At 42.1% G+C, this 27,624-nt stretch overlaps 1 protein-coding gene across 2 annotated transcripts; it reads right to left on the minus strand.

Moving 5' to 3' along the window:
• Positions 1 to 945: 945 nt before the first annotated feature.
• znf395a (zinc finger protein 395a) lies at positions 946 to 25,123 on the minus strand. 2 transcript variants are annotated; one of them, XM_056278588.1, is made up of 10 exons: positions 24,574 to 25,123; positions 20,279 to 20,598; positions 19,677 to 19,909; positions 19,156 to 19,265; positions 16,202 to 16,404; positions 15,870 to 15,970; positions 14,732 to 15,059; positions 13,364 to 13,456; positions 3,840 to 3,958; positions 946 to 3,239 (listed from the first exon to the last, which is right to left on the minus strand). In XM_056278588.1, the coding sequence occupies exons 2-10, from the start codon at positions 20,456 to 20,458 to the stop codon at positions 3,128 to 3,130; spliced, it is 1,479 nt and encodes a 492-aa protein (XP_056134563.1). In that variant the 5' UTR covers positions 20,459 to 20,598; positions 24,574 to 25,123; the 3' UTR covers positions 946 to 3,127. The 2 variants fall into 2 exon arrangements, with proteins under 2 accessions (XP_056134563.1, XP_056134562.1); XM_056278587.1 differs by having other exon boundaries at positions 19,156 to 19,268; positions 24,574 to 24,988.
• Between the last annotated feature and the right edge of the window lie 2,501 nt (positions 25,124 to 27,624).

Raw genomic sequence — 27,624 nt, forward strand, 5'->3', positions numbered from 1 at the left:
TGGGATCATAGGATACCTTGATGTTCCTCTTGGGGATGGGGGATGCCACTGGGGCTACGGTCTGAACCACTGTGATAATAATAATGGATTACATTTATATAGCGCTTCATCTAGACACCCAAAGTCTCAACTCATTTCAACCACCGCAAATGTGCAGCACCCACCTGAGTGATGCATGGCAGCCATTTTGCACCAGAACGCTCACCACTTATCAGCTTGAGGTGGAGAGGGAGGAATCATTGAGAGAATTACACAGCTGGGTGATTAGGTGGCCAGATGGAGACAGCCAGGTTGGGAATTTTGCCAGGACACTGGGGGACCCCCTACTCTCTGCGATAAGTGCCATGGGATCTTTAATGACCACAGTGAGTCAGGACAAGAGCCAGGGTGAAGATGACCATCGGCATCCTTAAGATTCATTCCAGTGTCTATGTGGGCTCGGTTTGCTCCAGAGAAGACGTGACAACATTTTGCCATGTGTGATACACTGGACAACATTCTCACAATGAAGGAAGATCCATGATGTTAGTCAACCTGCTAACTGGGCTGGTAGATTAACATACACACCAGAAAGGGCTAAATTAGTGGTATTTCCCACCTCTTCAAACATCCCATACTTATTTATACTAGCAGTCTATCGGAGGGATGGAAAAGGACAGTGTTACGGGCATTCACAGCCACTTACAGTTGGGAAGCTGCCCAGTGTTAGCACAGCTTGAGTTTGGTGTATTGCTGCAAGCCGTCTCAGCAGTGTTTACTGAGGATCATGAGAACTTATTTACTTACTTGCTATATACGTAATTTCTTATTTACCTCCTTAGGCTAGTTTTCCCCAGTTTGCCCGGGGAGTCAAAGTTAACAAACACACTCCAGCTTGTAGTAAAATGCTAACTTTTCTTCTTTCAAGTAGGCCTAAGGACCAAAAAAAAAACAAACAAAACCATACAAAATGAGACAGAATCCATTTTTATAAAGCATACTTCTACATCAACATTTCAAATGGTTTAGAAAAGACTGGATCTTAGAAATGGTATAATATGCAACAGTTGCTTTTTTTTTGTCCACAAAGTAATAGGACACATCTAGAACAATAAAAGAGAACAATAACAATAATAATAATCGTGTTTCCTCTGAGGACTCGTTGGTTTACTGCAAAGCAGTGGTCACCAACCCTGCTCCTGCAGATCTACTGTCCTGCTGGTTTTCACTCCAACCCTCATTTAACACAACTGATTCCATTAATCAAGGTCTTGGTCACCAGATAATCAGCACAATCAGGTGTTAAATGAGGGTTGGCGTGAAAACCGGCAGGACGGTAGCTCTCCAGAGGCTTGGGTGGTGACCACTGCTCTGTAAACAAAAATATTTTTTCCACAAACAAACATCCTATTAACTCCCAATTTCTTTTTTTTTGGGGGGGGGGGGGGTTCAGAACAGTCATGTATAAAGGCTACAGGTTTGTAAAAGCAGCTTCAGGAAGTATCTGTTATAGATAATATACATTGTAGAATATTTAAAGGATTCAAAGTAAACTCACTTGCAATAATCTGGCAGGTAAAACTGATTCCTTATCAGTTCCCTTAATACTGCATTTGTATTCTGCAACCAACCAAGCTGTATGGAAATGGCTTGTGTTGGCGACTACTTCATAACCTAAGCACCCTTAAAGGCAAGACACATAGGAAAGCCAGGGAAATGAAAGATAAGCGAGTTGACATTTACAATGTGTCTGGTAAAAAGTCTAAATATAGATATCTGCAACTAAAGAACATATTGGGGATCAGCTAATTTCAATACCTTTGATATGCAGCAAAACTAAGCATTAACAAAACAACAAGGTAAGCCCCGGCGGCCATCTTTAGTTGCTTTGTGGCAAGCGTTTCAACATCTTAACATTAGTCACACAAAACACTTAGATGTGACGTTGGCAAAATAACATTCATGATCATACAACACAAATGACAACAGGAAATGCTTTTGATCTCTCAAAGAAGTTAATTTAAACTTTTTTCCTTCAGTTTTAACTTTTTACTTATTCCAGGATTCCGGCTCGGAAGTGGGGGACGACTACATTAAGTGGTAGAGGATTCTTCCCGCTAGGATGAAATATCAACAGTCGGATCCCCTCAACTTTTGAAAAAGTGACATCCTCTAGGACGAGTTGACTGAAAGAATTAACATGAGGCTGTGTCAACTACGTGTAATTATCAGCATCCTGCCAACGTTTCCTGAACAGAAAAAGGTGGTTTGTAGACACCCAGCCTATGATGCACTTTTAACCATCACTGAAGTTATGACCTAATCCTATTCATCAAAACAAACACTATTACATTTGTGTGCTATTTCAATATCAAGCAAAGGAGATGATCACTTCTTCTCCAAAGTGGCTTTACAGGCTTAGCATTTGGAGATGAAACCATGTACATAGTGATGATGGTTGATGGTTCGAATTCCAACAATTGCCACGTTGACAACTCAACTGCTTTACGCTTCCTTTTTTGTCACGATAATAATCAGTGTACAATAAAACCTACACAGGAGAACGGTGTAATAGAGGACGAACGGGGCCTAATCGCCATACCACAGGTGCACTGGCAGTCCGTAATTCAAACACTATGAGACAGCCTTGAGTCCTGTTTATGTACCTCGTAGCAAATTTGTGCTGTCAACTGAAACATTTACGATTTTCCCCGCACCGATAGTAATACATGAATTGTTCAAGTCCAATGGTCACACCATTTCTAGATGAAGAATGGTGGAACACTATAGCGTGCTTTAAGACCAACAGTTAAAGGTCAAAGGGTCATATAGCTGCCACAATTTGTTCATCAAAACATCAACCCAGATTCTTTAAAACAAGGACATTGACAAAATGCACAATAAAAAAAGCACTTTTCGGAAACAAAGAGTACAAAAATGATTTATCATTTTGTGTGTGTGTGTGTATATATATATATATATATACACACACACACACATATATATAAAAGGACACCAAGGAAGAATGGTGCTCATCTGGTGTGGTCCTGAGCCTTTGGCTACAGTCTTTTCTCTGGGTGGAGATCCATTCCTCTCTCCTTCTCCTCCTTTGGCTCAATCCCTCCTTCGTCCGTGGGGGGGGGGGGGTTTAGTCAAGGAAGCGCTGGCAGGCTTTCTTCCAGCGACAAGCTGTGCACCACTGGTCCCTGTGCTCGATGCCGTACACCTTCCGGCACTTCTTTGCTTCTCCACGCACCCGCCTGGAGAGGGAGCCAGAGAGACATGGTGGAATGTAATACTGCTGTTGTCAAACAATGCTTCAACAAAATAGTAAATAATTTGTGAAAAAGAGGATAGAAAGAAAGCTCGAAAGAAAGCTAGAAAGAAATGGGGCATGATGGACAGAGAGAAAACTTTGAAAAAGAGATGTAAATTAACAGAAACGGAGAACAAGGCAGATTGAGATGTATAAGGCGAGAGAGAGAGAGAGAGAGAGAGAGAGAGAGAGAGAGAGAGAGAGAGAGAGAGAGAGAGAGAGAGATAAACAAAGGTTTGAGAGGAAACATACATGCCACAAATGAGGCTGTTAAAAGGTACTGATGATTTTGAAAAGCACATGAAATTAAGAAAAAAAAAGGAACAATAACACAAAGACAATTTCATCTATGATGCTCTCTTAATCTGCATGGCAATGAGAGGCTATACAGGTTAGAGGGTGAAGGAAGAAGTAAATAAGAAAACAGAGGATTACAATTTATCATGCTGAGGGATTAAGGAGTCAATTTGCATGGAAAGCAAGAAACTGAGTCTTGATGGATTACCCCATGTAGCACATTATTTAATGACACCAAATTGCTGACCTTGCAGGTCCGTGAGAGCGAGGGGGAGAAAAACTGGAAGGGTTTGTCCTGATGGGGGCACTCTGCTGCTGGAGCCACTGTTCTCCCACACTTACTGAGCGAACACGAAATGATGCACCCTAAGAAAAAAAAGATAAGGGAGAATGTTAGAGTCAGCCACACAGCGTTGGTCTTCAAAATACACATTCATCTTTAAGATAGATAGATAGATAGATAGATAGATAGATAGATAGATAGATAGATAGATAGATAGATAGATAGATAGATAGATAGATAGATAGATAGATAGATAGATAGATAGATAGATAGGTTATCCCTTTGTCCTTACCTCTCACAGTGAATATGTTTGTATGTAAGTATGCATGTATCTATGAATGAGTGGATATATATTAATGTATGTATGTATGTATGTATGTATGTATGTGTGTATATATGTATGTATGACACAAAGTACTCTTTACTGTTAATAGGCTTTGTTTGAATTCACTGATGCAGCAACTGCCCTCAACCTGTTTTGTGTTGTTTATCCCATAGAAAAAATAAAAAAAACATCTAGCAGTTGCAGCATTCTGCCTGCAGGTGACACTGCACTGTCAATGGACGAGAATGGGAGACAAAGGAAGGCCAGTGATGGAAAATGTGATCAAATGAGCAGGGGAACTGCCTCGTTAATGTCCCAGTAATTCCAACAGGAGGGAAGGACATAAATCACCGTATCACACAAAAACAACTACACTGTGCTACCCAAGTTGACCACCCCCCCCCCCCCAACCACCACCGCCACCACCAGAGTTTATTTATTACGGCTAGAAGACATAGTAAACAAACGCTGAGAGGCACAAAAGGCTGTTCTGTTGTGATCCACAGAAAGCCTACATTTGATGACAGGGGGCTCTCCCGCCATGAAATTGAGAGCTAATAAAGATACTCAAAAGAGAAAATGTCTTACTATTTGAAGGGGAAATCCAAATCGCAAACCGTTCATGTAGTGTTAGCCTTCAAACATGTGACATTGTGTACCTTATGACTGACCAGCAGTTTCAGAGGAACTGGATTTTTCTAGACAGTGGAGCAATTTTGTTTTCCTGTATAACATTTAAGATTTATCATGGTACGGTTGACTTGAGCACGCATGCTTTTTATGAGCACACACTGCTTCACACTTACATAGCTATGTCCACTAACACCTATAAGCTGCCCAATACAAACAGTTTCTTCTCCTGATCTCTGATGAACACATTCACTGAGGCAGTGTGGGGTTCTATGCATTGTAAATTGTAATTATGTAATTAAACCAACTGAAGAGCACATAAGCCAGTTCAGAATGCACAGGTGGCACAGGTGAGTTGAATGTTGATACCAACAATGGATGGAAACAATTTGAGCGGCTGAGGAGGAAGAGTATGTGTAAGAAGTGGTAGACAAGGAGGAAGAGGCCAGAACATAACTGGTCAATGTGCCATTGAGTAAGTCCCTGGTAAGCATGGTGGCAACGTGACCCTTATTGCAGCCTTAAGTAATCGAGGGATTCGCAACCATCATGCCACCTTGGCCAGCTGTTTCTGGCTTCAGCTTTCGTGTGATCAATAACTGCTGTTTATTCTCTTACTACCTCGTCTCTATATTCTGTCCTAACCTCTTCATTTTGTTCTACTGATTTAGCTATTTCTGTGCTTGGTTCACTTATCGCTAGATTCTCTAGTTATCTTTCTCAAATTACTCATGTTTAATAGGCAACCTCTCATTCCTAGTTTGTTACTAGCTTCAAGCTTAGCCTAGCTTAGCAGTTAGCTCTATTGCATTTGCAGTCAAAGCAGCCTTGTTAAAATGATGGTGTGTGGTGACTGTTCCTCAGTTACAGATAGGTTGTTTCTACTAGAGAGATGTGTCCGTGAGTTCTTTCAGCTAGTATTACATTAGGCGTGACGGGCACTCCAGATAGCCTTAGCCCCGACCCTGACAGCAGACCTGATATTGTTAGCACTAGCTCAACCTTGTCGGCAGATGCGGTAGAGTTTGTCTCTGTTTACTGGCGTGGGAAGGCTCGCAAGAGCAAGCCACTGGTCATGTGGCCTGGTCTGCAGTCACCTCTCCCGACTACAAACCAGTTTTCACCCCTCACCAGCCCTGTTGGTAGTCCTACCAGCCAGCATACCTCTCCCGCTCCTGTCGACAGAGTAAAGCAATGCACTCTAGTGATAGGAGACTCCATTACCATATCAGATTAGTTTTGCCAGCTTTAGCTCACTGTTTATCAAGTGCCAGAGTCTCCAACATAAAGGATAATCTTACGGTGCTGGCATCGTGGAGGGAGAAACAGGGAACCCAGGTATACAGCACCAGTACTTTCAGCAACATTGTTATTCATGTCAGCACCAATAATGCTAGGATGAAACAATCAGAGATCACAAAAGCCATCCTGGTCAGGACGCTCAAGTTTTCCAGAAAGATGTGTCGGCATCAATTAATTGTCTCTGGTCCCTTACCCATGAGGGGTAATGATGAGATGTATAGTAGGTTCACCTCAATGAACTGCTGGCTGGTTCGTTATTGTAATGAGCAGGGATTTGGCTTTGTTAATAACTGGCCTTCTTACTGGGGCTGCCCTTACGTGCTGAAAGCGGATGGCATTCACCCTACTGGGAATGGTGCCATTCTTTTGTCTAGCAATATAGATAGCCGTCTACGTTTAGTTTGACATTAGGGACTTATTCAGCAGGATGAAGGTGATTAGAGAGCCTACTAGGTTCAAATCTAGTGTGGATGTGGAGTTTTTAGTTAGGGAATTTCTAATATTATCAGACTGACAGCTTGGTCTATAACATTAAGACTGTCTCCCTATCCTGCTGTATTGCCCCCAAGCTCTCCTCTCCTAAATGTGTGAATCACAATAATCTAATAATCATTCATACCACTGGTGGTGGTGAAATGTACAACAAAGTATCTAATAAACTACAGAATCAAACATTTACTGTCATCAAAAGTGTGATCACGTATCGTCCAAAGCGTAGGTCATCAAAATTGTCAACTAATAATACAAGGTGTCCAATTCCAATTAATATTTTGCCCATTGGTTGCTCTAAAGTTCCGCACTGATCACTTCAACAAGATGCTTAAATTTGATTTCATAAATATCAGATCACTGTCTACCAAACCCTTACTAATAAATTATCTGATTTTAGAACATAGTTTCGATATGATTGGGTTATGTGAAACATGGCTGAAACTAAATGTTTTCCTTCCCTTAAATGAAGCTTCCCCACCTGACTATACTTACGCCCATGTAGCTCGAGCAAATAAACAAGGTGGGGACGTTGCCTTAATATACAAGTCTATATTCAATTTGTCTTCTAGACTTGAATCTAAATTCCAATTTTTTGAGGATCTTGTTCTGGATCCACCTCCCTCAGCCACGAGTAGACTCGGCTCAGTCCAGATTGTGATACTCTATCGACCTCCTGGCTCTTACTCACTATTTCTTTAAGAATTTGGAGAATGTCTCAGGTCTCGTTACTTCTGATGAGATTCTAATTCTTGGGGATTTCAATATTCATCTAAATAAGGCTGATATCTAAGTAAAGCCTTTCTGGCATTAGTTGATACTTTTGGGTTCACTCAGTTTGTTCAAGAGTCGACTCAATGCAGTGGTAACACCCTTGATTTGGTTTTATCTAAAGGGTTAGCTGTTTCTGATCTGGATGTCTTGCCAACCACATCTGCTGTGTCAGATAATTTTTTCATCAAATTTGAAGCATTATTGGCCTGTCCAGTTAATGTCAGCAAAGATGTAATTTCCACTCGCCACACTGGTCCGGCCACTGTAGCTGCATTTGGCCAGCAGCTGCCTGAAATCTTGGCTCCTTTCACTGTATAGACACACTGTTGAAAATCTCACTAGTGACTTAAATGTGGCCCTCTCTAGTTTCCTCGATTCAGTTGCACCTCTCACTACCAGAGTTAGGTGACTGAAGAGGCCTACACCCTGATTTAATGATGAGACATGTAATCTTAAGCGGGCCTGCAGGAGACTGGAACATAAATGGCGAAAATCAAAATGGGAAGCTTTTTAATCTATCTTGGCATGACTGTTTATTGAAATCCAAGCATGCTTTATCTGCTGTAAAAGCAGGGTATCTCTCTTGCTTAATCAATATTAACAAACATAAACCTAGATTTCTCCTTGACACTGTATCTAAACTTACTAAAAAGCAGCCGTCTATTAGCTGCTCACCATTCACAGCCCATGAGTTTCTAGACTTTTTCTGCAATAAGGTTGATGATATCATAAACAAAACTAGTTCTTCAAATCCACCTACCCCTGCAGATCTTGTTTTACCAAATTCATATCTATACAATGAGTTACTGATAGTCCCTATTATTACAGCTTTTGAGACCATCTCTTTTGATATTTTGACTAAGCTCGTGTCGCTCCTAAACCAACTACTTGCCTACTTGACCCTTTACCAGCAAAACTTGTTAAAGACCTCTGGCCTTTCCTGGGACCTACAATGTTAGACATTATTAATTTATCACTTACTACTGGCATTGTCCTCAGCCGTTTTAAGACATCTGTGGTTAAACCACTATTTAAAAAAACTGCACCTTGATCCAGGGTCTCTTATTGACTATCGACCAGTCTCTAATCTTCCATTCTTTTCTAAAGTGCTTGAGGGAGTTGTGTATCAACAACTTTCGACCCATATGAAAACTATCTATATGAACCTTTTCAATTGGCTTTCAGGGCCTGTCACTCCACTGAAACTGCTCTGACATGAGTGGTGAACGATCTTCTACTAGCTACGGACTCTGATTCCACTTCGGTGCTTCTACTACTGGACCTCAGTACAGCCTTTGACACCATAGATCACTGTATACTATTAGACAGAATAAATTGTAATTTTGGTGTCTCTGGCTTAGCTCTTGGCTTAAGTCCTACTTATCTGGAAGAACACATTGTGTGTTCTATAATAATATTACAGTAACATTCTCTGACATTAAATATAGTATACCCCAGGGCTCCGTTCTTGGCCCTCTACTTTTCTCTCTTTATATTTCACCTCTTGGTCAAATTATACACAGTCATGGAATAGATTTCCATTGCTATGTTGATGATACTCAGCTGTATGTGCCTATAAGGGCTGATGATATTACTCAAATTACTAATTTAGAGGCCTGCTTGGCTGCTGTGGAAAAAATGGATGTCACTAAATTTCCTGCTTTTAAATTTGGCTAAAACTGAGATGCTGGTCATTGGCCCTGCTAGACACAGACACTACAGTGCTGCTTGAAAGTTTGTGAACCCTCCAGACATGGTCAATGTTTTTGTAAAAAACATTACAAATTGGGATTTGGATGTATGTGTAATAAGCTTATTTTAAAGCACACCTTCCAAATAATGGACATACACACAAAAAGAGATATATTTTCATTATTTAATTCAACAAAGGTGGTTTATTTCACAAAAACTGAAAATTTAACATGTGCAAAAGTATGTGAACCCTTGTATTAGTAGCTTGTGGCTCCTCCTTTTGCAGCCATTACTTCAACCAAACGTCTTCTGTAATCACTAACCAGTCTCTCGCATCTGCTTATGGGGATTTTTGCCCATTCCTCCTTGCAGAACTCAGCCAGTTGAGAGAGGTTGGAGGGACATCTGGTATGTACCAACTTCTTCAGCAACAACATTTCAATTGGATTAAGGTCCGGACTTTGACTGGGCCAATCCAGAGTACGAATCCTCTTTCTCTGAAGCCATTCCTTTGTAGTTTTGCTGGAATGCTTTGGGTCATTGTCTTGTTGCATAATCCATTTTCGTCCCAGCTTCAATTCCCTGACTGATGGCAGGAGATTCTGGTCAAGAATTTGTTGATATGCCGGAGAATTCATGGCTCCTTGGATAATATGGAGTCGTCCAGGTCCAGAAGCAGAAAAGCAGCCCCAGACCTTCACATTTCCACCACCATGCTTCACTGTTGGGAGGAGGTTCTTTTCTTCATATGCAGGGTTGGCTTTTCTCCAAACATGTTGGTTTTGATTGTGACCAAATAATTCTATTTTGGACTCGTCTGTCCAGAGAATGGACTTCCAGAAGGCCTCTGGTTTGTCCAAGTGCTCTCTGGCAAAGTTGAAACGGGCAGCTTTGTTCTTTTTTGAGAGCAGAGGCTTCCTTCTAGCAACCCTCCCATGAATGTCATGGCTATTCAATTTTCGTCTGATTGTAGACGCATGCACATTTGTCCCAGATGCTACCAGAGAGGTCTGCAACTCTCTAGAGGTGATGTGTGAGTTGGCCTTTACCTGATTTATTATTTTTCTGGTGCTTCTGGGTGATATTTTTGATGGGCGTCCACTTCTATGCAGAGTTGCTGTCATGTTGAAGGCCCTCCATTTGTAAATAATTTGTCTTACAGTGGATGGATGGAGCTGGAATCTTTTGGAGATGGTCTTATAGCCCTCCCCAGACTGATGGGCTGTCACTACCCTCTTCTTCATGTCCTGAGGTATCTCCTTTGCTCTCGGCATTGTTGATTTGTATGGGACCACAGTGGTTTGGTTGGTTTCCTCTCTCTTCTAATTAGTGCAGGCCAAACCCTTTCCCAAGGATGTCTCATTTCATTTGTCTGCTTAAATGATTAAGCACCCAAATGTGTTTCACCTGAGTCTGTTACCTGCTCGACTTAACCAATGCAGCTGGGGGTTCACTTACTTTTGCACATAGACTAATTCCATGTTTCATGAAGTTTTTGGGCTACTTAAACAAGTCCCACTAAACAAGTACATGCAATTGATAAACATATATCTGACATTTCATACATAAAAACTGGTGATGACAGAATAAGAAAATCATGGTAAAACAACAGATACATCTAAACTGCTCAAGGGGTTCACATACTTTCAAGCAGCACTGTAATTTGATTAAGTAACGATAACAATCGACAACTCTGTGATGTTACTAAGCATGACAGCCAAAAGTCTTGGTGTTACGTTTGATCCCAGCCTTTCCTTTGATAATCACATTAAAGAAATCACCAAGACCTTTTTTTTTTCACTTAAGTAACATAGCTAAAATTCGGTCTTTCCTGTCTATGGCTGACACAGAGACTCTAATAACTGCATTTGTTTCATCCAGACTTGAATTATTGTAAATGCTAGTACTAAAAGTCTTTAGATTGTTCAGAATGCTGCAGCTAGAATCCTAACTAAAATTAGAACATTTGACCATATTACACCAATTCTTGCCTCCCTTCATTGGCTTCCTATCCATGTTAGATCAGTCTTCAAGGTGCTTCTGCTGCCTTATAAAATCCTAAATGGGCTTGGGACAACATCGGTTTTCTACATGGTGTATGGATACAGGAGTGGTTCAACCTCAATCACAGTAAACTTTTGTCTTCCACCATAATGCCCTTTCCTCAAACCAGTAGAAGAGTTTTTCTCTGCATGGCAGTGGAGGGTCTATGCCCAAAACCCTATACCAGCGAAAACCTCCAACAGGCAATGGATTTGGCCTGTGGTGATATAGGTGTAGAGTCCTCTTAAGGCTGGATCCGGCACACCAAATGGATTTTCCCCTGTTGCCTGGCAAGAGAAAATGTTGCCTGTGATGTAGATGGTGTCTTCTGGCCTGACCCAGCACAAAGACATGGGACTGAGGCAGAATGACTCTCTCACTGATTTTGATTTTGCAGTTGCATAGCATTTTACAGTGTACTGTAATGTGCTTTTCATTTAGATGTCTTTCTTTGTCCTTTGGCCTTTTGCAGTACTGTATTTTTATGCAAGTGCTGCTGCATTGCTTGCAGTACTTACAGTATACAATATGTTAACTGTACTAAGTTTTGAATATACATCTTTTATGAAAATCCATTATGCATTTATTATACACAATAAGCATACACTCACTGGCCACTTTATTAGGTACACCTTGCTAGTACCGGGTTGGACCCCCTTTTGCCTTCAGAACTGCCTTAATCCTTCGTGGCATAGATTCAACAAGGTACTGGAAACATTCCTCAGAGAGTTTGGTCCATATTGACATGATAGCATCACGCAGTTGCTGCAGATTTGTCGGCTGCACATCCATGATGCGAATCTCCTGGTCCACCACATCCCAAAGGTACTCTATTGGATTGAGATCTGGTGACTGTGGAGGCCATTTGAGTACAGTGAACTCATTGTCATGTTCAAGAAACCAGTCTGAGATGATTTGAGCTTTATGACATGGCGCGTTATCCTGCTGGAGGTAGCCATCAGAAGATGGGAACACTGTGGTCATAAAGGGATGGACATGGTCAGCAACAATACTCAGGTAGGCTGTGGCGTTGACACGATGCTCAGTTGGTACTAAGGGGCCCAAAGTGTGCCAAGAAAATATCCTCCACACCATTACACCACCACCACCAGCCTGAAGCGTTGATACAAGGCAGGATGGATCCATGCTTTCATGTTGTTGATGCCAAATTCTGACCCTACCATCCGAATGTCGCAGCAGAAATCGAGACTCATCAGACCAGGCAACGTTTTTCCAATCTTCTATTGTCCAATTTTGGTGAGCCTGTGCAAATTGTAGCCTCAGTTTCCTGTTCTTAGCTGACAGGAGTGGCACCCGGTGTGGTCTTCTGCTGCTGTAGCCCATCTGCCTCAAGGTTCGACGTGTTGTGCGTTAAGAGATGCTCTTCTGCATACCTCGGTTGTAATGAGCAGTTATTTGAGTTACTGTTGCCTTTCTATCAGCTCGAACCATTCTGGCCATTCTACTCTGACCTCTGGCATCAGCAAGGCATTTTCGCCCACAGAACTGCCGCTCACTGGATATTTTCTCTTTTTCGGAACTTTCTCTGTAAACCCTAGAGATGGTTGTGCGTGAAAATCCCAGTAGATCAGCAGTTTCTGAAATACTCAGACCAGCCCGTCTGGCACCAACAACCATGCCACGTTAAAAGTCACTTAAATCACCTTTCTTCTCCATTCTGATGCTCGGTTTGAACTGCAGCAGATCGTCTTGACCATGTCTACATGCCTAAATGCATTGAGTTGCTGCCATGTGATTGGCTGATTAGAAATTTGCGTTAACGAGCAGTTGGACAGGTGTGCCTAATAAAGTGGCCGGTGAGTGCATTTTCTTTCTGTAGTTATATGCCCTGAACAGTGTGTTTTCCTTTTTGTGATGTAGCATGTAATGAATGCTCAGTAGTATTTATATATTGACTAGCTGTGTGTATGACCTGAAAGCATTGTTTGATTTTGAGCACAGATAAAATGGTTTTGAGGTGATTGCTTGATTTTGCCAGAAGAGCCAGAGGTTTTGTGAATGTAGTTTGAAGACTGGGGTTTCTGTTTACAGTTTTGAGAAAAGGGTGGAAGTATATAGAGACCGGTCTTAGCAATTGTGAAAATCTGTAATCAAAACAGAAACCTTCTTGCAACAGGTTCCCCTTTGTTGAGCTCTCAGGTACTGCCGCAGCACCCGAGAGAGATTCAGGATGGAGACATTCAAATACGATGACACAAATATTGCGGCTTACCTGTCTGCTTTGGGAGCCAGTGGTGGGTGTGGTCCACTGAGAGGAGGTGGCATTGGCAGCCGCAGGAGACAACACAGGAACCGGAGTAGGAGCCTAAATGAACCAGCGCAAAAACTGTTAAGAGCTGCTTGTTGACAACATGACTTCGGTGTGCCATTGGATGTGAGGCACAATTCATTCTGTGGTACCTCTAGTACGGTTCAGAGCTACATCCCTGCACACAAAGGTTTAAATGGCACAGCAAAACAATCTGTTTGAATGGAGTGTTTGATTCACTTATTTACGTCTACGAATAACATAGGCATAGACATAGACTGGCAATCAGGTGTACAAGACTAACATGGACCACAAAAAACAAGTTACACAACAACAACAAACATTCTCTTATTTTGATATACTATATTAATCCCCATGGGGAAATTCCTCTCTGCATTTAACCCATCCTAGCTGTGTAGCTAGGAGCAGTGGGCAGTTGCCGTGCAGCACCCTGGGACCAACTCCAGTTCGTCTTGCCATGCTTTGGTCAAGGGCACAGACAGGAGTATTAACCCTAACATGCATGTCTTTTTGATGGTGGGGGAAACCAGAGCACCCGGAGAAAACCCACCGCAGACACGGGGAGAACATGTAAACTCCACACAGAGGACAACCTGGGATGACCCCCAAGGTTGGACAACCCCGGGGTTCGAACCCAGGACCTTCTTGCTGTGAGGCGACAGCGCTAACCACTGGGCCACCGTGCTGTGATCAACACACAAAAAAAAAAAAAGTATACAGTGACTCAGCCAAAAACCACACAAACGCACATGAACAACTGACAGTGAATGAGATCTGCTTTCCAATAATAAACTATAGTCAGTGTTGGTCATTACTTAATCACAAGTTTCTGTTAGTTACTGTGTGGCTTTTTTAGAAGCACTTAAGCAAATCTCACTTCTCTTGACTTGCTCTAGATGTAACAAATCAGTAGTAAGCGGTTCAATGAAAGGAGGGAAAAAATGTAGCTATGTGAAATTAGTGGAATGAGTACATTTCCCCAGAAGAGGAAACTAATTTCAAGGTTAAGATTTAGACTGCAATGGGCTCAAATACACAAAATGAGTATGAAATTAAAAGAAGGAAAACAATGCTCTCCTGTTAGCAATAAAAGAGAAATGTGATTCTTACATATTACGGGTGCAATTCATTTGAAACAGTTAAACTACTTCAGATTTTGAAGGGTTATGTATAGTTATGTTTGTTCTATCTGGGTAAATACAGCTTTATAAAAAGTCAAGTCAATTTATTTGTATAGCCCAATATCACAAATTACAAATCTGCCTAAAAGAACAAATAATGACAGAAATGATCCCCTCCCATTCTCCATACCTGGTAGGAGTGTTCTGACTGGACCTGCCAGAAGATGCCAGAGGAGGAGGGGGCTGAGTGGCTCAGGTGAATTGGCAAGGGGGGTCCATCTGTGGGGAGGTCTACTCCTCCGGCACCGGGTTGTGTTCCTACTCCCTGAGAGCCACAGGCTGGATGAGGAGGGCTTGGCGGGGAGGGGACATAGCCATGACAAGGCATGCTCGGGACTGAAAGAGGGCTGAAACTGAGAGTGGGAGGCAGGGTGCGCGCCTGTTGGTCTTTTTGGTGGATCTCTGTGTAGTAGAAATCCTCCTCACTACGGGAGCAACGCTCATGATCGGAATTCTGCCTGTGGGATCAGGGAGGTGATGGAAAGGAGTAAAGGAGATTGGATTTAATGATGTATGTGCTGAATGTATTCATGTGTACGTACAAGTCTGCATGTATGAAAGCATGTGCAGGAAGGAACAGCATTAAAAACAACATAAATGCGCATGTGTGAATGAGTGAGTAAGTGACTGAATCAGTATGCACCAAGCCTGGGATGCAGACTACACATGTATGCAAACGTATGCAAATGTGAATGTTGTGTAAATTGTGTATTTGTTGTAATGTCTATGTTGCATTGTGAATAACTAATACATGATGTTGAATGTTCTGCTACTTGGCTAACGGATTTTTAAATATGAATTATTCACTCAAATTGTTAATATTCTGCAAAGTTTTTTGTCAACTCATAATTTCAATATTGCACTATTGCAATCATTGCGGGACTAAAACTGGCACCATTTCTGAAATGACAGATGTCTCTTTTGGTGGGAAAGTCTTCTTTCTGCTGTTTAATGATTGAATATTGAATAAAAGCTGGGATAGGCTCCAGCATCCACCGCGACCCTGAGAGCAAGATAAACGGTTTGGATAATGGATGGATGAATAAAAGCTTAAATGTTAACGCCATTTCTAAACTCTAATTAAATGGAAATTCACCTGACAGATGGCCTCAGTGAAAAACATATAAAGGACAAAAAAAGCTAATAAGAGCATACTAGAAGTATGAAAACTTCTGCACCAGGAAGGAGTCACAGATGTAGAAGAAGTGCTTAAGTAGCAACGATCATTCATTAGATAATCATACTTCCAACGTCAACGCCTATCTCACCCCAGATGTAGTGTGCGCACGTGACGCTTTATCCCCACTACTGAGGTAAGGGTCTTCCCACAGCTTGGCCACAAGCACCTGTAAGCCACTTTCACTGAGTTCTGGTGAAAACGAGAAAGGAAGAGAAGAATACATTTAGAGGTGTTTTCGCCTAGACAAGAAGTTAACATCTGGGACCTTTTATTTTGGAATTTGCGGTTCAATATGTCAGAAACACCATGCAAGGAGACCGACCCTAAACTACTACAGACTGGAACAAAGACTAAAAAGAGCCATGGACTGAGCAAAAAGGGATTGCGGTTAAGAATAAGCATAAATATGACCCTCCTCACCCGGCGTCTCCTCGGAGCTGGCTCATCAAATAGCACCTGCTCCAGTTCCATGTCCAAACCCTCATCAGAGGGCGTGACCAGGCTGCCTTCAGAATCTGTGATTGGTGGAGAAGGGGCTGGGCTTCCGTTGCCATGGCCGACACTCCAGTAGCCACTGCTGCCGCTGTCTGAGAGGTCTCCACCACCACATTCCATGTCAGGGACTGACACACACACACACACACACACAAGCACACACACACACACACACACACACTTACTGATGGGTTCTGTTTTTTGGCCCTGCCATTGGTGTCAGAGGTTGTGCTTTCTTCGCAGCTGGGAGAAGTTTGCCTTCAGGGCTGTCTGACAGAAAGCTTACATGTTTTCGGACAGAAAGCCTTTGTGGCAGGAGCGTTAGGTTAAGTTTAAGATTAGGTTGAGGCTGAGGTTAGGTATAAGCTGGTTAGCTGTCTGTTAGGTTAAGGTAAGTGTTAGGTTAAGGTTAGGTGAAAGCAAGGTAAGCATTAGGTTAAGGTTAGGATTAGGTGGAGGTTGATTTTAGGCTAAGATTTGGTTAAGTTTAGGCAAGTTCAATGAATGGCAGAAAGCCCTGACACTTTCTGACAGAAAGCCCTGAGAGCAAACTTGTCCCGCATGTGCTTTCTTTTAGAGATTGTATCACCGCTACCAAAGGCGTCTCTACATTATGGGTCGGTGGGGCCTGACCCCACCAAATGTCGCCATCGCACGACATGATCATAATTCGGTATAACTCACTGGCGACACTCTGTCTGACACGTGCATGCGCGACAGGAGTATACCATGCAGTTCATCTGATATTCCCACCAAACCACGTCTCTATCAACATTGGTATTTTAGCAAACAGATGTTAACTTAATTAACTACAAACTGGCAATAATGGTCGTTCATTATCTTTAAGTTTTTTAGTTTTAAATCAAGGCAAACTCACCATATCCTCAGACAGACAAGTAACTTATTTTAGCTAGCTAGCTATTGTAGCAATAGCAGCAGCCAAGGCCATTTTGCTAGGCTTAACGCTGTGACTGTAAATTGATATAAACCACCCAGTATGTGGTATTGGTGGATGGCAGGGTAGGGAGAAAAATAGACCAGAAACTGACAAGTTTAATAACAAGATGTAACTTGCTCTTATATTCTGCTTAAAAGATGTTTCTATTTTACAAAATGATATTAACGCAAAATAGTTTGCAGCAGGTTGTCTGAAATGTTTCATTAACCAACAGTCATGGAAAGGTTTGGAAATTTGAAAAGGTGTTGGCAGCCTGTGTATATTTGTAAAATGTAAATTAATTCCAGATGAATGTAACTATTAAAGAGACTGTTCTATTCATACTACTTTGTATTATTATCCTCTTCTTTAGTGGTAACAACACCACTGATTCAAATACACAGGAGAATGCACTTACAGAAAGATTGTATTGTCATCTGTAGTTTTGTGCACTGCCAACAGTATCTAGAATGACTTTGATTAGCAATTTAGTGTTCAGAGCAGAGGGTTGTCTCACCTTCTTATATTTTATTTACAGTTTGTCAAATGATTCAATCAGATTTTGCCATGTTCACCCATGGCAACCCTGAAACCAGAGACCCCCACATAACAAATCCCAATTTAACTCCTGCTGCTTGATAACTTTGGATGTATAATGTGATGCTGTATAACAAGGTAATATACCAGTTGTGTGAGATCAAATGCCTTTATTGATGATGTCACTCATATCCTTGTCTCCACTTCCGCGCCACGTTATGTTAATGCATGCAGTTGTTATTTCATTCATTGATGAGGTGTGTTTGTGTTTGGATTCATTGAGCAAGTAGGTTTGTGTGTAGTTTCATTGACATAAAGAGTTTATTGTGCCCCGCCAGGCTTTCTGTGCCAGAGACACCACTGACCGCTACTATTTCAGTGTCGGGGTGTAACGTCACACAGAATTCATGGTTTGGTTCACACCACGGTTTGGACCTCACGGTTTGGTACGAGTTTGGTATAACGGGAAAAAGCAAAAAAAAAAAAAAAAAAAAAAAATACCAAATGCATACGGCTGGGTTTCTTTTCATTTATTATGAACAGACAGTAAGTAGTACAAGTAACAGTTTGTTCCACCTAATGTCGTATAGTCCTCCGTGAGGCAGTTGGTACAGCCTGTAGTGTATTAAACAGCAAAATGTAAAAAGTGAATATACACTCTCGCACAGGTCATATTTTTATGTAGGGCTGATAAAAAACAAAACGTAATAGGTCACAATCGGCTACAAAACTGAAAAGCAGCTCTTATGTTATCCACTTAGGCTATATTTAAACATTCAAAGCTTAAGCCCAATAAGCCCAACCCCCCCCCCCCCCCCCAAAAAAAGACAAGAGGAAAACAGGTAGCAGGTAGCAGTTTGTCAATTGGCAACTTTGGTAACTTCATTACACCCGAAATGTTCCCCCACAGCTGATCTGAAAGAAGCAGGCGGGTCCTCTAGCCCCTATATGTCATTACACTTGAATGTCATTAGCTTATCTGGAGCTAAGCTTAGCATGGCATGTTGCTAACTTGCTAACGGGTTTCCAGGTGGAACTCGTGCTTGTGAAATTGGTTCCGCATTACCTTCATCAATCTTCGCACATAGGCTACCACGTATTCTCAATATGACTGCATGCACCGAAACGTAGAGTCAGTACCGTGAAGGTTCCGGACGAATACGCGTACCGTTACACCCCTATTTCAGTGATAAATGTATTTCAGCTGTGGAATCAAAAAAAAACTACTATTAAAGCTATTACTACTACTACTAATATTAGTACTACTATCAATGTTACTTCCAACATTATTACTTCCACCACTACAACTATTACTAGTGCCACACTACTACTACTACTATGACTCCTACGACTCCAACATATATCTTTCTACTATTTCCACTGCTACTATGATTCCTGGTTTTACCTGCTGGTATGTCTCTGTGTGGGGGGCTGTGAAGCAGGGGGCTGCATGACAGGCTGGTGAGCACCATGGCTGCCATCATCTCATCCATATCTACCTCCTCTGGACTCCTCCTACTGGGGTGAGGGAGAGGAGGGGTGATTAGAACAGACAGCGAGAGAGGAGGGTGTGAGAGCATATTTGTTGGAAAACAAGACAGACAAAGAGAGCAAATTAAGATTTTGCGTACATGGCTGAATGCACAGGATCAAGCGAGACAGACAGACAGACAGACAGACAAGACAGACGGACAACATACAGGAGCGTGAGAAAAAAAGGAAAACATTCCAGGCACATACACACACACACACACACACGTGTAAGACAATGTTAACGACTGACAAACATGTAGAAACAAGAACATTCTGGTTCTGTGCTTACAAACAAACACACACACACACACACACACACACACACACACACACACACACACACACACACACCCGTTTACCATTTATGACTCATCCGTTGGTCTGGTCTCTTACCTCCTGGGAACATCAACGCAGGAGGAGACTGTATGGGGTCTGCCACTGGTCTGGTGGTCTGTAGAGGACAAGGAGGAGGAGAGTGGAGGGGTGGAGGGGGAGGTCCTCACATCCTCTGTCTTTCTCACGACATGTTGTCCCAAGATGGGCAGAAAGATGGACACCTGGTCATCCACATGGTTGTGTTGCTCAACCACCCCTGCATGCTCATGGCCTCTGCACAGCAAGTACACCTGAGCGGGAATACGGGGGGGGGGGGGGTGAGAGAAGGTGAGGTAATCTGGAAAACTGGAAAGTCCTGGGCAAGAAACAACTCAGTGTGTGTGCGTGTGCATGTGTGTGTTTGACAGCACGTAGTACATCCAGATAGAAGAATACGGGGTCTGTCAGCGATGGCATGTGCTGCGTGAATTTATGAACAAGCTCTCTATTAGCATGTGGGCGCACAGGTACGACAAATGAGATAAACAAAATTAATTTGACAAAAGATGCAAACAACATCAAGGACTGCACCAAGAAGGACAACAGAGGAAATAAAACCTACATGCGTAATGTAAGGAACAACATGTGTAAAATGCGAAAAGTTGCCCTCCTCGCCTAACCTTTTGTCCAGGGTTCAGTTTAATTCTTCCAACAGCCTGTGGCCCTGGTCCCATCGCCATGGCAACACTAGCCACACACCCCTCCGGGTCTCGTTGGGTCACCTGGTCAGGTGAGTGGCAGGTGGAGGACACCAATGCCCCCAGTGGGGAACGCTTTCCTAGACGGATCTTGTGTAGCATGTCTGCCTGTGTGTCCGTTCTTTTTTCTGCCTTCTTTGATCTATCTGTCTGTCTGTCTGTCTGTCTGTCTGTCTGTCTGTCTAACCTCAGGCAGTCCTATGGTCTTTCTTCAACGGATTCAGAATGGTGGGAAAGAAAAGCTGAAAAAGAGACACAGAGGAACTTCAGTTCAAGTTTGTTCAATCGCAAAAGTTTAAAGACACATTCAGAGAGTATTTAAACTCTGCACAGTATTTAAACTCTGCACCGGAATGAACTCTTTGACTTTATCTTTCTTTTAAAGTTATTTATCCAGGAACGTTTGACTGACCAGAGAAACAGGGCAGTTTTTTTGTTTTTTTTTAGCACTGCTCTGCTTCACATCTGTACAATTCTACACATTGACACGAAATAGCTGCCTGTATGACCACAGTTTTCAACTTTGTCTTCTGTGTCTAATGCGATTCGAAAGTCACAAGCCAGAAAGGATGACAATGCTTCAAATAAACTGAGCTGCAAAGGTGTATTTGAATTATAGTCTGCAATTTTGTTGGGACTCACAATATGTTATTTATGGCAATACAGATTGATGAGGTAAATTCTTTTTTTTCTTTCCTTCCTACATATAGTAAAACTAGTAAGGGTCATGACATTTCTGCAGGGAAGATACTTGTTGACACCAGGAACTGAATCCAGGCCCTCCGGTTGAGAGACGGTCTGCCAAACTACCAGACCAACCTACTAACCAGAGTAAAGCACACCTATATGTTGAACTTTCCTGTGCTAAGGGGGCTGACAAATCACATTCTCAATACATAAACTTTTCAAAAACAGATGTGACCATAAACACTACTTAGATAGTCCAACTTGAAATGGCCACCGATGTTGGCAAATGATGCAAACTTGCACCTCAAGCAGCAAACACTGACTCACTGGTTCTGCAGAAAATAATGCTGTGGTTTACAGTAAGGCTGGCGGGGGGGGGGGGGGTTTGGTGAGCACCCGAGCACCCATATCCTGTTACACATTAGGAGCTCAGTCAAAGACTGACCGGGTTATGAGGGAAGGGAGGGGTGAGACAGAGAGGGAGGGAGTGTGAATGAGAGAAAGAGAAAGAGAAAGATTGAGACGAAAAAGCAGGAGGAATTCAACTTAAGAAAAGGAAAAGAAAAGGGAGGAAGACTTCCAACGATGAGTTGGTCTGTTATGTGTAGGTGTAACATTGACTGAATTTTGCTGAAATCACAGCCTTGTATTGTCCTGTTAATTTGAGACATGTCACACTACTCCCAAATATGTCACAGGCCCTCATTTTCAAGTGGCATAGAGCAGCTATCACAGCAAAAATACAAATATTGGTCAGCAAAATTTTACGTTATAAGTGAAAAAGGACCTTAAATTTAAATCAGTAAATTATGAATTCGTAAACTTTACAACAAAACAATTCTAACCAATGTTACTCACACAAATCCCTCATTTCCAAAGCAGGGTTTTGCATTTAAGCATCTAGATCAGCCGATGTCCTCTGCCTAATCCCTAGCAATGCTGTTTGAAGTAGATTTTGGGTACAAGTCCTGCTCTTCTGTTGCCTTTTGTCTTCTGTGGTGTATTTTATATCATTCACTCCACTCCAAGCCTTTTCTAATGTCAGCAGGGCCAGCAGGAAACAGCTGGCAATCTACACAGGCAAGGTTTCTCCTGATATCAGTTCCACAAGAAAGTCCGGCCATAAACTTTGCCATAATTGACTGATTTGTGTTGAATACCTCCAGCTAGCTAAGTTTTAACAGCAGGTTCAGCTCATGTCTTTGTAGCAGGAGGGTCTGGATTCCGGGCCTCTTTCCCCATTTATAACTGCCCAGCAGTAAACCAGGAAATACAGTAAGTCACAATGTCACACACACACACACAGTTTCAACTTCCTTTTGCACAATTTTAAAAACTCAACTGCACTGTTTTTTTTCCTTCACTCCCTGGAAATCCTATAATTCTCACCACTCATACAGGCTAACATTTTTCTCATTAATTGTGTAAACCATTTTGGTGAATTTTGACGTGAGAGCCAACAGAAGAAACTGTTTCTCCAACAGGCTTCATTTAGCATGGCAACACCAGCCCAGAGATGATTTTTTTTTGTCTGTACTGGTCAGTGTCTAATGCAATTACACAGAATGCAGCAAGAGCTGCAGGGCAGGTACGCACATAGAAAATTAAGGATAGGACTGGATGCTGAAAAACTGAAAGAAACATTGAAAATTAAAAAAGAATGGTTGAAAAATTATTTTTAAAAAATGTTAAAAGAATCAAAGAAGGTTGAATCAGTTCACCTTCTTTGATTTTCTTGCCTGGATTATTGAGCATGCATAAAGGTACATTAAAAGAATGTTTAAAACAAATTTAAAACTTTCAAAGAGGGAAAAACAGAAAACGTGAAAGAATGATGAAGGCAGACAGAAAAAAGATGAAAGGAAGAATGGAAGAAAGAAAGAAAGAAAGGTTGATTTGAATGCTGTGCCAATATTTTTATTAACAACTTTGTGTAGTGCCTTGACCATCCCATTAATTTGGACATACATTTATAAAAATGGGAAAAAGGTGGAGATATGTAGATATGCAAATTGTACAGGTGTAAAAATGGGTTTTAAGATAGTGTAACTGACCCTCGACCTCCTCACTACCTGGCGTCTTGAAGTTTTGGTAAGGAAATTAAGCATATGTACTGTCACTCAGATGGAAGCTTGCTGCACAAAACATAAAACATGTATACAACCCAAAAACAGATGATAAAATCAAAAGCGCATTAACTATGTTTCCTTGCTGCAGTTTAGGGTTTGCAAAAAAAAAAAAAATTCACTGCTCATTGTAATGGTACGTGAAGTATGTGATGATGAATCAACCTTTGAATCTTGAATTAGTTTGGCAACTGAAACCAGAACACAACTAACTTAGTACAAAGCACAGTGGACCAAAACAGAGTAATAGATGAAACAGAAAAAGGAAAAAAAACATTTCAAGAGGCCACAGGTTATTTGAGGCAAGAGAAGGTGTGTGTGTGTGCGTGTTGCATTAGTGATTGTATGCATGTTTTTTGTTTTGTTTGTGTGTGCCATGGTGAAAGGGATGTATAAATGTGGGTTTAATGTCAGCATCTTCCAAAACGTAATTACAATTTTAAATCAGTTCCACTTCAAGCTATTACACAAGTTGACTACCTGCAGTGCATGCACGATGCAAGCGATAACAATGACCCATCATACCATTTAGCCATTTATCATTACAAAATTAGCGGTTGATAAGAAAGTTTTCCTTTAATCCGTCATCGCTAAATTTGATAAAAGGGTAGCACAAAGATAAGAATGCATCAACCAACATAACATCAGGTTTTTCTGGAGGGGAGGAGGGGTGGGAGGCTCGTCCTCTCATAAACAAGCCTGAGGGAGGGTCTAACTCCTAGCGGCCAACTGAGGCATAACGCATGCCAATACTTCACAGTACTGTAGCCCACTGTCCATTGTGCTTTTCTCCTGCAAGAGCACAATGTGACAGGCAAGTGAAGATACGTAGCTGACGAGCTTGGCGTTGACACACAAATGTCTTTAGTGACTACAAAAGACATGGGAAACGCTAACATTAAGAGGTCACCACACTTGCAGCGTTTAAAAAAAATAGTTATTTTGACAAACTCTACCAAACAGCCAAACGCATTCATCCACAACGATCAGTGAGTCGTTGGAAGTAACTCCGCAAGCTAAACAGCAATTCGGTCAATATCAATATGGAAAGTTTAAGCAAAGTAAACCACGGATCAAGCGCTGATCTTTGGGTAAATAAAACATGCTTGTTGCAAAATACGTGCTATCTTCCTATAAAGCCACACGTCTTGTCGACCGCCGGGTAATACAAAGAACAAGTGGGAAATGTTAGCAAACGAGCATTTATGACATTTTGAAAGCGACAACTGAGCACGGCTCACATAATCATAAAAAAAACTCAACCCAGGAATACTGTCTGTTTATCACCATCTAAACACCTTACCCGGGGACCGCAACGTAACACGAATCACGAAGCACTGTCGCACAAAGACTACTTCACAGTATTCCCCAATCCTCCGGTGGAAAAATATTTCAGAAAAGTACCTTCATTGTAGAAAAACAACCCAAAAGTTTCAATGGGTTCCGCACACCCTCCTCTGCCAGTGGGTAACACACCCCCTTCCTCCAAGCTCGCTTTGACCGGCTGTAACTTGAAATGCTGCTCCTCTCTTTCTGCTCCTCATGGGGACTTTACGGCTGAAGAAACAAAATATGGACTGGAGTTTAAAAGGGGAACTGGAGCGGAGTTTCTCTCGGTAAACAAACACCCCTCGGTTCGGTACAGACCGACGTGCGTCAGAGTGAGAAAATAACCCGCTGTTATCGTTCCGTTATTGTTTAACCACCATACGAAAACAAAATTTCCCCTGCAAGCCCCCTTTAATCCGCAAATATACCGGTTTGGTTCAACAGGGGATCGAGATCATATCTCCGGGTTTTCTGTCATCTCTAACTGAGCGCTTTGCAGCCATTGTAGTAAACAAGGTAACCATGTGGGAAGGATGTCGGTGCCCATTGGTCGACCTCTGTTTTCCAACGCACACACCCCACAGATCTAAGTTGTTTATGGGAGTTGTGCAAAAGAATGGCCCGCAACAGTCATGGCCCATTATGTTTTCTCCGCAGCTAGATTCTGATCGCACCAGTTTAGTTTATTCGCTATATTCTCTCCCCGCGGCTGCCGGCCGAAATCAAAACGTGCAAGAATTCAGTCTAGAAGTTACGCGTTCCCTAACAGTGAAAGGACATGTTAAAACAGTTGTTTTTTTTTTAACGACCACCGTTTGTAATTACATACAGGTTACGTATAAATGGATTGGGGTCGGGTGTGCGCGACCTACCTCTGCGCCGACTGCTCGTAAATATCATAACAAAGACATGCCTGTATCTTTAGGGGTTGTCATGCTATGCGGCGCTTGTGTAGGCGGGGTGTGTATGTCCCATAACGATTACATAACCGACTTTATCGCCCTCCCCCCTAGTCGCTGTGCCGGTGTGTGTGTGTGCAGCGCTGCACGCACACACGCCCTCCTCTCGCGCTACGTGCAGTCCCATCAGTTGCCCCCGACACACAAACAGGCTCGCAAGACACACGGCCTGGCGACGCAAGTCGGTTTGCTGGTATTCACTTGTATTGTGACACTTTCTCCATGATACGGTATAGTCCCATGTCCACATATAGCTGCAAAAAAATAAAATAAAACCAAAAACTTTACGTTTAATTTCGTTACTTCCCATCGTCTGCGTCACAGTCAAAATGTGGTTTGATATGCACGTTTGTAGTTGATGTCACTCGCAAATACGGTAAAGCTGCTTTAACAGATGATTTTTTTTTTTACTTTGAGTGCGGCTGCGGGCCACGGGCTCTTCCACATGCTTCGGTCATGTGAACAACAACGTATGATCACGTGTTGTGCATGTGAACGTAGCATGTCAAGGCGGAGCCCTTTGCAGTAAAGACTTGGGAAAACACCTCCTCTCTCTCTCTCTCTCTCTCTCTCTCCTCTTCTCCTCTCTCTCTCTCTCTCTCTCTCTCTCTCTCTCTCTCTCCTCTCTCTCTCTCTCTCTCTCTCTCTCTCTCTCTCTCTCTCTCTCTCTCTCTCTCTCTCTCTCTCTCTCTCTCTCTCTCTCTCTCTCTCTCTCGCTCACTCACTCTAATATATTTCCGCACGGTTAGACCCTCATCCTCAGCTTCCTTTCTGCACTCTTCAGCGGTGTTTAAAATACGTCATAGCCAATGCTTTTGCATATTTTGTTATTGTTGGTATGCTAATTCTATGCTTTACTGCCTTATACTAACCATTAGTTCCATTAAGAAGTAACTGTTCCGTAGGCACTAGCTAACAAATGAAGTTATTATGTAACCTCATTTGTTAAACCAAATCATCAAACAATGCACAAAACTCATATTTGGAACATTGGGACATAGAAAGCAAATTACAACACAAATTAGAATGTTTCGGGCCCTAAAAAGAGAATACTAATTGGCTGACTCTCTCTCCACTGTCAGAGATAGTAAGCACAGACCCATCCTTACCAAGTACAGGCTCAGTGACCACAGTCTAGCCATTGAAAAGGGCAGACACAAAAATATTGGCTACCAAAAGAGCAAAGATTTTGTGGTCACTGTACGGCAGGTGTTGAGACAGAAATGCACTTCCTCCTAAATTGTGAAAAACACCTGAACATAAAAAAAAAACCCAAAAAATACAGAGGAAATTTGAAAATCAGATTCCAAATTGTCTACTCTGGATGAGAAAGAACAATGGCCGCTTATTTTAGAAGAGGGCCAAAGGGCAAACCATGCAGCACAATGTGTCAGAATGCCATAGTCTAAGGGTCAGTGAGTGACCAAACACTGTCAGTTACTGTCAGTTGCTGTACAAGTGCTGTTCTAATGTTTCTGCCAGATCTATGTATCCTTTTTCCCTTTTTTGGTGTTATTTGTTTAGTACTCTGTTGACCTGTTGTGCTTTGGCAACACTGTAATTAATGCAGTCATGCCAATAAAGCACCAATGAATTGAATTGAATTGTAACATTCATCCTTAAATCATTACGGCACGTGTCCCTTGTGACACTCAATCTACAGGCAAAGAGTGGTTAGAGCTGATGGGAGAGATTATTGTGAACTGCTGTCACTCCATATGGAGAGCTGGATTACCAAGTGCTATGACCGTATGTGCTCCCTTGTGATATAAAACAATAGTAAAAATGTCATACTTGGACTGAAGTACTACTATAAGTCTGTTCAACAGACCTAACAACCTTGGTTTGAGATTGCGCCCCCCTGTGTGTGTGTGTGTGTGTGTGTGTGTACGCTCATCCATCTGTGTTTGTGTGTATGTCTGTATGTGCATGTATATATGTGCGTCTGTATAGCGTCTGTATAGGGGTCTCATTTCTCAGAGATACCTCCTAATGAAATTATAATGACATCTAACCATTTACTATATGCAGCATTAGTCCCTCTCCTCCATTTTTGACATCTTCAAATGCTCATGGGACTGGGGAGGGGAGTGACGGTAGGGGTGGGGGTATTGATTAGCCTATAACCCTATCTTCCCTTTCAGCTGTTTTAGCTCAAACAAGGCAA

The sequence above is a fragment of the Lampris incognitus genome, chromosome 4 (assembly GCF_029633865.1).
Source record: "Lampris incognitus isolate fLamInc1 chromosome 4, fLamInc1.hap2, whole genome shotgun sequence".
Classification (NCBI taxonomy): domain Eukaryota; kingdom Metazoa; phylum Chordata; class Actinopteri; order Lampriformes; family Lampridae; genus Lampris; species Lampris incognitus.

Bases quoted from the DNA above. Each gene is read 5' to 3' on its own strand.
- znf395a (XM_056278587.1), bottom strand. From the start codon at position 20,458: ATGCTACACAAGATCCGTCTAGGAAAGCGTTCCCCACTGGGGGCATTG. The intron at 16,405-19,155 runs GTAAAACCAGGA...TGTGTGTGTCAG, and splicing joins ACACAGAGACATACCAGCAG to TCCCTGACATGGAATGTGGT. The intron at 3,240-3,839 runs GTCAGCAATTTG...CTCCCTCTCCAG, and splicing joins CGCTCTCACGGACCTGCAAG to GCGGGTGCGTGGAGAAGCAA.